The sequence below is a fragment of the Asterias rubens genome, chromosome 1 (assembly GCF_902459465.1).
Source record: "Asterias rubens chromosome 1, eAstRub1.3, whole genome shotgun sequence".
Classification (NCBI taxonomy): domain Eukaryota; kingdom Metazoa; phylum Echinodermata; class Asteroidea; order Forcipulatida; family Asteriidae; genus Asterias; species Asterias rubens.
Window position 1 is genome coordinate 10,737,598 of NC_047062.1, and position 10,567 is coordinate 10,748,164.

Consider the following 10,567-nt stretch of genomic DNA (forward strand, 5'->3'; position numbering starts at 1 on the left):
TTACGAAGCTATTAATTTGTATATAATGCTGTTTTTTTTTATATTAAGTTTATTTGTACACCAGTCGACCTCATTGTTTGAACAAATACTCCCTCAAACACGATTTGGCGTATGGCAGAATTTTATATTCAGATGGCATCACAATGACGTTACGATTATACCATGATAATGTACATCAGTATAGTATATTAGATTTGTTTAAAACCAGCCTTTTTGTGGAGTAGGAGGGAGGGAAGTTTTTGTTTAAAGCTGTTTAAAAGGGACTGTATACCTTTGATAATTACTCAAAAAAATAATTCACATAAAAGATTCAACTTTGAAGTAATGTAGTTGTAGAGGAAGAGGCAATCGTTCACCAAAATAATTCAATCTGATCTCGGGCATCTGAAGGAGAGTCAATGTTATTTTTTGTCTTACATCATTTTCTTGTATTTTTCGATGACCATTTTGAGCCCCCAAACAGGTGATTTTATCGTGTATATTTGACGTATCAAACCATTTATTTGTGCATTTTCCTAATCTCATTTAGGGGACGGGCCTCCCCTCTCTACCAAGTCGCAAGACAAACTCAACTCTGTTCTACTCTATCCGCAATACTATTGATGCCACCATAATTTACGGTTTCATTGAAAGTGTGACTGCTCCCTGACAAAACTTTACACCGTAATGACGCTACCATAAGAAATGTTATCGACCATGTTACTGTCGCCCGTGCTCCGTAATCTACCCGCCGTCATCAGTGGGGCGTTTTCGTTCATATCCTCGGTAGCTTCTCCCGTAGCTTCGGCCAGTGATATGACCGAGTAAGACTCGGAACTCTTCAACTGATGTGGGATGTAAAGTACGTTCCCTTTGAGCGTGCGCATATACTTGACGCAGATTGGCTGGAAGACGAGGCTCCAGATGATGACGAGAAAGCAGTTCCAGACTGTGATTGGGTGAAAGTAAAGTATAACTCAACATCAAAGTGAGGAATCAACGAAACTTCCTCGACCGCTATCATTGTTATTGCTAAAGCTTCGAAATTTCTGTTTGTAACAGCGAGTATCGGTTTGATTTGATTGAAAAATAGGCAAGTGTGTTTCAAGTATGCGGTCTTTAAAAGCTGCTTTTGGGTTCAACAGTTCCTGCATAGAAATATTATTTTTAGGAAATAATACAGAGTTGAAAGTCCGCCAAACTTCTCTATCTATTGCATTATGAAATATTTATCATCATTCAAACAATTTATTTCCATAGTATCGAAAATAAAATAAACAAAAACAAGACGTAAGTTTGAAGTTTTGAGTTTTGAGGAAATATAATATACAAATATTGACTGCTTCGAGTGCTATGGTTAAAACTATGACTCCCGAGGTGATCCCCGGAGCGTTCTATTTTCCCGAAGTGAAGCCGAGGGAAAATAGAACGCTCCGGGGATCACCGAGGGAGTCATAGTTTTTAACCATTGCACGAGTAAAAGCAGTCAATATTTGTTTTATAACACCCCAAACATTTCTAAATACTGTACTATTATTATTAAGTTACAGACCTGAATGCTACAATCCACGGACGACGCGAATACAGATTGCAAACACTTTTAGTCTACTTACTGTGCTGCATGTAGTGTCGTGCAATCCGAAATGGTTACAGACTATTAATTTATCATCCTCGTACACGCAACGGACGTCTGGGTACTGCACGCCATGTGCTAGTCTTCAGACTAGCGCATGGCAAACCGACGCACTATCACACGGCCGTCGTCTAGCAAAACTAATACATGTCATGTGACGCGCTCTAAACCAATGAGCAGGCAGAATACTTGCAAGGGGTTTTATAATAAGCGATTGCAAACTGCACACTTAGACTCTAACTATCTATAGTCAATGCCACCACATCACTGCAGAAGTAAGGCCTCTTCATCAATGCTATACACAGTGAGATTTGTTAGAGGCTTTAAAGGCAGTGGACACTATTGGTAATAACTCTAAATAATTTTAAGCATAAAACCTTACTTGGTAACGAGTAGTGGGGAGAGGCTGATAGTATAAAACATTGTGAGAAACGGCTCCCTCTGAAGTGACGTAGTTTTCGTGAAAGAAGTAATTTTCCACGAATTTGATTTCGAGACCTCAGAACTAGATTTTGAGGTCTCGATCAAGCATCTGAAAGCACACAACTTCGTGTGACAAGGGTGTTTTTTCTTCCATCTTTCTTTCGCATCTTCGACGACCAATAGAGCTCAAATCTTTAAAGGTTTGTCCGAGAAGACTGGTCTTTGACAATTATTACCAATAGTGTCCAGTGTCTTTAAGTTGAGAATTTAGCGAGTTCCTAAGCTTGGTGAATTAGTTCGATCAACTTACCGTCAACACGTGACTTATAAGGAAATGGGTTTCCGCACTCGATGGCGGCCATAGCGAAGGCAAGGAAAGCATTCTGAAGGTTGGTCATGAGTAGAGCGAATTGAACCACGAGATACTTAGGTATGGTGCTGTAATGCATGGCCTTAAGGCGTGGCTTGGTGGCATTGTGAAGTGTACTGATGACTTGCATTGCTGTCAATGTACTCACTATTGTTAATATAATAATCCAAAGGCCTGGCTGGGTGTAGTCCTGGGGGAAAATGTATATAATATGAGAATGAAAATGTTGTGATAATCTCGAGTTTTAAGTGGTTTACAACAAGTGCATATCCTAATCCACCTCAAGTCTTCTATTCTTCTGGATGTGGTAGATCCTTCGCCGTTCAATGTGACAAATGCCAACATTGACATAACATTGATGGTGCTTTCAGGGAGGGCGGGTCGACAAGATGCCGTTCACTCCCGTTTTTGCAAATGTTTACATGATAATGTGTAGAGAAAAATGTGATATATTTCAGTCTATCATATACCTAGGAAAGATATTATTTAGAAATACTAAAGGTCTGATAGTTATGAGCAATGCATGGCGATAGTGTGTGTATAGGCTAACTGAAAATTTTGTTTCTTCTACTTGTTTATTTATCTATTTATCAAGGGTTGCGAGTGGGGGGGGGGGTCTCCTGTCCTTTGCCACACACAATCACACCCTATTTTTGCCCGTGCCTATAGTAATAGTCAATGGTCGAGACTCATAATCAAGGGTCCGGTCGCCTTATTCCCAAACTGCCTTTTTTGGGAAAAATACTATTCCCAAAACATGTGAAGTGAAGTAGGATGTGAAACTTTGCATGGTGGAAGTAAGTACAATATGAAAAGGTTTGCTATGACTATCTCTAATGAGTTGGGGTGGTTCTGAAAAGAACCGTTGGTTTCAACTCGACGTTCCTGATCGAAACGTCGAGTTTAAACCAACGGTTCCTTTCAGAACCACCCCAACTCATTAGAGATACATGATGCTACCGCAAAACTTTCCATATCAAAGCTAAGTTATTGCCATTTCCAACACATTTACCCGAATAAGGCTGCATATTTACGCTCTGGATATATTATTTTAAAATTAATTTAAACCATATTTTTGAGACTTACTAGAGCGTTGTCGTTAGGAAACGTCCCATCGATGATGAATATCTGTGACAGCAACAGTAGGAACGGTCGGATTAGCGCTATCTGCATTACTAACACTTCCAATTTTACAAAATGTTTTCTGAAATCAAACATTGAAGTACCAATTAAACAGCTGTTTGAGTTTCTTCTTTTGTTTTGCTATCAAAAAAAATACAATGTGTTGTTTATGACTTAATTGTGATCTGGACATACTTTGGTACAACTGAATTTTTTTCGTAATTGTCTATCTTAACTTATTTTTGTTCAACCCCAAATTATTAAAACCAAGCGTCTACAAATTGAAGCCTAGTCATTTAAAACAAAATGGTTTGCCGATTATGTTCTGACGAAAACGTTGAGACCAGTTTAACAACTCTCTCCGCGGTAGTGCAACTAATTACGATCCCACAAGCTAAAGTGACTATAGTCCCAGCCAGTAGTACAATAGCAAGACAGTTCTCTAAGGAACAAACTCATACCTAGCAAATAGAAGGTAATACCTCAAACCAAATATATATATATTTCTAAATGCAAAAGAGTGAAAAGCACTCTTTGAAGAGCTATATGAGGGACAACTCTTTTTCGAGTGGTCTTCCGCTCGTTTAGATTGAAGTTTGCATCTTTTTGAGTGATGTTTCAATCTGTCCTGGAGTGACACCCCTTTAAAAGAGTGAAATAACCACCACTCTTTTTGAATAGCCATGAGGGACAACTCGAAATATTAAGAGTGGTGTTTTTCACTCCATTACATTTAGTGAGTATAAATTTATATCGATTTTGTTCACAAGAAATCTTACTTCTTGAGAACGTGTGTATAAAGTTTCTCCGGGACGCAGCAGCAACAGCAGAAACATGGCGCCCGATTGTACTTCACTGGGAAGTCTTTCATCTTTCCAATCATTGCATCTTCACCTCCGAAATAATCCACAATCAAGTTCAGATAGTGGTAAATTGTAGGAAATAGAAACCTGTCAACAAATCATAAGAAGTTGAAGCATAAGATCAGACGCGACATCTCAAGACTTGGGGTGTCTTGAGATGTTGTGTTTGGATCTTTGGATCTTTGACACAAAGTAAAGAGTAATGGTTCAGTGTATTAAAGTGAAGTTATGCGTTTGGTAATCACTCTTAAAATTAATGGCAATATCAACTTTTGGTTATAAACCTCCGTCAGCTTTCGATAGTATAAAGCATAATTTTGAGAAATAATGTACTTCGAAGTAATTTGGTTGTGTAAACAGATTTTATACAAGTTTTTTTGTGGATTTTATCGAAAGAATTGAATCTGAGAATCTTAGAAGGACTGTAAGATTGTGTATTCTTTCATGTCTTATACAGACCCATTATTCGCTCCGGATTTTCGGCTATATCTTAAAAACGAGTACACCTGTTTGAAATAAAATTTTCACAGGCAAGTTTTATTGCATAATCTACATGTATACGATTGAAACAATAGAACGGTTTTAAAAACCCCCCACAAAAAACAATCAGATAAACTTTGCCTTACATCGTTCACTGCAAAAGCAATACTTACAAATTGGCAGCGGCATTTGAAAGAAGAGCGGCTCTTGGTAAGAATAAACCAAACAATGACACTATGCAAAACACCTGGAACAAATAACAATAAATGTATTGTTATAGTGTTGTAAACACTGAAGCTACATTTCTGAAATGAGAAATTAAAAATGAGAAGTGGTCGCTTCAGGTATGTTGGATTTTTGTAGCATTCGAGTCGGAGTTAAACTGCCAAGTTTAATTGAATTTAGGCGTAAAATTCAATGGCCAATAGCATAAAAAGGGCAATTCTTAAATACCAGTCTTCTCACTTGGTGTATCTCAACATATGCATAAAATAACGAACATGTGAAAATTTGAGCTCAATTGGTTGTCGAAGTTGCGAGATAATAATGAAAGAAAAAACACCCTTGTCGCACGAAGCTGTGTGCTTTCAGATGATTTCGAGACCTTGAAATCTAATTCTGAGGTCTCGAAATCAAATTCGTGGTAAATTACTTCTTTCTCAAAAACTACGTTACTTCAGAGGGAGCCGTTTCTCACAATGTTCACTATCAACCTCTCCTCATTACTCGTTACCAAGTAAGTTTTATGCTATAAACTATTTTGAGTAATTAAGTAATTTAAGTAATGCATCATTATAGTTTTGGTCACGTGTGTAAGCAAAATGATTTATTGAATGGAATTCAATCAGTTGTACCCACAAGGAAGATATTGTTTCAATGAATTTCGTTTCAATGTGGCATGGCTCGGAAGCCCTCGTTACATCGCCCTCGTTACATCGCCCTCGTTACATCGCCCTCGTTACATCGCCCTCGTTACATCGCCCACAGAGGTGCTTGTCCTCAATGCGAACAAGAACAATTCAGGGTGTCTGAACCACCATTTCTCATAAGTGCATTTTCTTTATTCTTGTTGACTTGCAAAGTCTCGCACCTGTTCAAACCTCCGGGATCAAGTTGGTCCGAAACCATTGAGTTTACGTCTGCGCATTTGTAATTCTTCACTTGCTTACTTGAGTTTAAGGGAGGTTACGACTATTAAAACTACACCATAAGAGGTAAAATTTAGCCACGACATGTATGAAAGTAAAATATATATCATAAGAGGTAAAATTTAGCCACGACATGTATGAAAGTAAAATATATATCAATATAAACCACAAGGGAAACTGACTGGGTAAATTTGTAAATGATTTTTGGGGTTGAACAGTCAATTCTTTGTTCAACCCCAAAAATCAAAGTAAAATATATTTAACAAATCATCAAAGAAACCACGATAATAAGATTTAACCCACGTTTCTGATTACTTGTAAAAATTAAAACTTTGTCAAACTGATGGTATAATGTTATCATTAAACCCACGACTGGTCGGATATTGCAAATTTAGTCTTAATAATTTATTTTCGAAACCACGGCTTCGGCTTTGGATTCGGCTTCAGGCTCCGTTCTCTCGTCTGAAGCCCTGAACGCGTACGCAAAGCTCACGCATTCATTGTAAAAACAACCGCGGGGCCGTGCTAGCCTGAGCCGAATCTCGGGGCCGAAGCCGTGGATTCGAAAAGGGCCTATGTTTCTTACCGGCCATACTGAGTAGATCCAGATCATTGATGACGCTCTCTCACTGTGTGGAATATTCTTGGTTATCCACACGATACCATCTATCATAACAATAGTCTGGATTACGGTAATAACGGTAGCGAGTATCACGCAAGCCAAACCACCGGGATTGTACTCAAAATCTGAAACGTGTGACCAAAAGAAACTGATTAGCAAAATATGCCGAAACATAACGAGCTGCGCATTTGATTGTGTTAAACTGCTTTATAGTTTGTTCCCTATATAATGCACGCACACTCTTCAATTGTATATACTATACTTACCTGCTTACTTTCATGTTAAGCTGCCGAAACCAATGACGTCATGTTTCAAATTACGCTCCAAACAAGACGTGTCATTTAACACCAATTCGAAGTGAGGTAATAGCGATTTGCAATTTCCCCCAAAACTTCCATAAGAAACCTTTATCTATATGACTTTTAGAGACTCTTTTTAAAACGTCTAATTGTCTTGTATAATAGACTGAAATAAATATAGTTGTTTTCTCTACAAAGGTATTAACCCTCCCCAGCCCCATTTATTACACGCCGGTATTGGCATTTGTTAAAGACAGTGGACACTATTGGTAATTGTCAAAGACCAGTCTTATCACTTTAGATCAACATATACATAAAATAACAAACCTGTGAAAATTTGAGCTCAATCGGTCATCAAAGTTGGGAGATAATAATGAAAGAAAAACACCCTGGTCACACGAAGTTGTGTGCTTTCAGATGCTTGATTTCGAAACCTCAAATTGTAAACTTGAGGTCTCGAAATCAAAATCGCAGAAAATTACTTCTTTCTTGAAAACTATGTCACTTCAGAGGGAGCCGTTTCTCACAATGTTTTATACTATCAACCATTACTCGTTACCAAGTAAGGTCTAATGGTGATAATTATTTTGAGTAATTACCTTTAAATTCAATTTTGACTAATTAATATGTAGACAAGTTACTTTTTCGCATTTTTGTGATATTAAGTTATAGAAGCTTTCAATGAATTACAGTCTCATAACGAAAGGAAACTAAAACCCAGGTCAATGGCTTTTCGATTGAATGTCTTCAACATTCCGGAAGGATCTCAACTTTATGTTCTACTCCCACTTTCATTATGACTGCAATCTTCTTGAAAATGAGTTCCAATTCGTTGAACTGAATTGGGGCTATACCGGGACACCTGTGACTTGGACCATTCGCCCTTTTTGAAAAGATGTAGGCTTGTCTGTTTGCAGCCCAGTACCACACGTCTTCAACGTTTGACGGAGCCGCCCCCCCCCCACCGTGGGCCATATGCTTCCCAATTCTGCACTTCGTAATAAGTAACAATAAAAACAACTTACATTCAAAAAGTTCTTCGGCAGTTGGATCCGATGTACAGTTGAACATAATAACATCGTCGTCCATGTTGTTCAGCGTGGCTCAGTAAACCTATACACACGGACACTAAGGTTCTAACACTCCATTTCCATCGTTCAAACCTATACCATCTCCGAGCACCCGCTTGATTTCTCCCAATGAAACAGTTACTAATGATAGAGTTTCTTTACACTCTCCTGCTGATTTATCCAAAATAACTTCCAGACGGGGAAATCAGATCATGAAACTCTCTGTATATAATCTAAGTCTTTATTATAGCGAGTGCTAACATTATAAATTCTCCTTTACCACGGTTTAAGTATAAAGATACACAGTCTTATGACAGGGCAAAGGTCATGTTTATTAATCCACAGATATTTCAGGGTATCAAACATAACACGGATTATAAATCTAAATCCAATATAAATCTGAATACTCTAGTTGACATAGGCTAAACAAAGTGTACAGCTACAACTATTATAGCTTTCCTAAGCAGATAAATTTAGCTAAGCACATTTTATAGCATAATGAATAATTATAGCGACCAGTCATATTATATCAACTTGCATATTGACTCCTCGATTGGAAATCTGTAAAAAAAGTTGACCCATATCAATCGTTAGTAGTGTACTTTTCTTTTCTTCCAGAAACTTCCAGAAACATCAGCGATAAAACTCTTAGAAAACTTCATGAAACATCAGCGATAAAACTCTTAGAAAACTTCATGAAACATCAGCGATAAAACTCTTAGAAAACTTCATGAAACATCAGCGATAAAACTCTTAGAAAACTTCATGAAACATCAGCGATAAAACTCTTAGAAAACTTCCAGAAACATCAGCGATAAAACTCTTAGAAAACTTCCAGAAACATCAGCGATAAAACTCTTAGAAAACTTCATGAAACATCAGCGATAAAACTCTTAGAATAATAAGGAGAAACTATAAACAAATAGTAAACTTGCGGGTACAACCATGTGTAAATCTCCTAGGGTGAGTGTTGGCTCTGAAAAGAGGCGGTTGGGTCTCGACGTTTCGAACAGTATACTCTGCTCGTCTTCACCCTAGGAGATTTACACATGGTTGTACCCGCAAGTTTACTATTTATTTATAGTTTCTTCTTATGTCTCAACACTATCCACATCTTCAAACAATGCTTACTTGTTAGAGTAATAATTATAAAGACTTATGCGAACATATTCACCCTGCTGAGTATTCATTAGTTAAGCTGTTTAGTTTTAAAGAACAGCTTGAACGAAAACGACAATAAGTGATCTTTATAGCTGGCATTCAATTAAAGCCGGTGGACACTATTGGTTTTATTCAAAATAACTGTAAGCATAAAAACTTACTTGGTAACAAGCAATGGAGAGCTCAGTTGATAGTATAAAACACTATGAGAAACGGCTCCCTGGAAGTAGTTTTCGAAAAATAAGTAATTTTCCAGTAAAATATTTGAACTTGATTTCGAGACCTCATAATTAGATTTTGATGTCCCGAAATCAAGCATCTAAAAGCACACAACTTCGTGTGGCAAGGGTGTTTTTCTTCCATTATTACCACGCAACTTCGACGACCAAATTGATTTCAAATTATCACAGGTTTGTTATTTTATGCATATGTTGAGATACACCAAGTGAGAAGACTGTTTTTTTGACAATATTACCAATAGTATCCACTGTCTTTAAATTGCACGACGTAAAAGAGCTCTACACATAGTGAACAATTGGATGACCGTTTTGAGTATTGACCGCGTTTTTAGTGCCGAAAGTGACTCGGGAAAATTGATATCTGGACGTGCCACACGGCGGCGTCGTTTTACCTACTCGGCGAGGTGGCTTATTATACTATATATAGCTCGGTGAATTTCTATATCCATTTATTAATATCTTTTATTTTATAAAAAACACAAGGAATAAGTGATGAAATAGTCATGTATTATAATTAGCACTATATTACACCAATTAAGAAAACATAATGACATTTGGATAATTGTGTGAGAATGGAGGTCTCAAAGAAGCATCAGGGCAACTCCAATTAAACATGGACATGACAACAACAAATCAAGTTTTTAAACTTTCTTTCCACTTAGAAGTTAACATAAGAAACCAATTTATTTTTAGTTGTTGACAAGGAATGAACCAAATTTTGCACAGACAGAACTCAGCTTGGGCTCCATGTATAGGCTTGGCTAAACTGACTGTAAAACTGACCGTAATGCGACTGACCATGGTTTTGCCATGTAAACCTGAAAGTTCAAGTTGCTGACCATTTATAAGTATCCTGTTGGATACTCATGTTTAAGAGTTGTGTGTTACATAGTAACACTTTCGCAAGCTTTTTGGTTGAGGAAATTTTTGAATTATGAATTTTTTGTTTTACCATGTCCTTTTTGTGACTGACCGCTTTTTACAACGTTATAACATCCACAGCACAAAGCCCACAACATTTCTAATATGATCAATTTAAAGCCTTGGGTGTCAAGTACAAAGTCTATAAACTTAGTGGAAAGAATATCTAACATAGAACTTCTAGCACCAAGATCAAGAAATGAAACAGAAAAGTGTAATGCGACTGACCATGGAATT

The 10,567-nt window shown here is 37.3% G+C and overlaps 1 protein-coding gene across 1 annotated transcript; it reads right to left on the reverse strand.

Annotated features, from left to right (window-relative positions):
• Positions 1-656: 656 nt before the first annotated feature.
• LOC117296726 (organic solute transporter subunit alpha-like) lies at positions 657-8,028 on the reverse strand. Its single transcript, XM_033779773.1, has 7 exons — positions 7,965-8,028; positions 6,605-6,765; positions 5,044-5,117; positions 4,307-4,477; positions 3,492-3,609; positions 2,346-2,595; positions 657-928 (listed from the first exon to the last, which is right to left on the reverse strand). The coding sequence occupies exons 1-7, from the start codon at positions 8,026-8,028 to the stop codon at positions 657-659; spliced, it is 1,110 nt and encodes a 369-aa protein (XP_033635664.1).
• Between the last annotated feature and the right edge of the window lie 2,539 nt (positions 8,029-10,567).

Bases quoted from the DNA above. Each gene is read 5' to 3' on its own strand.
- LOC117296726 (XM_033779773.1), bottom strand. From the start codon at position 8,028: ATGGACGACGATGTTATTATGTTCAACTGTACATCGGATCCAACTGCC. The intron at 5,118-6,604 runs GTAAGAAACATA...TATTTGTTCCAG, and splicing joins GGATCTACTCAGTATGGCCG to GTGTTTTGCATAGTGTCATT. The intron at 929-2,345 runs GTAAGTTGATCG...ACCCAATCACAG, and splicing joins TTATAAGTCACGTGTTGACG to TCTGGAACTGCTTTCTCGTC.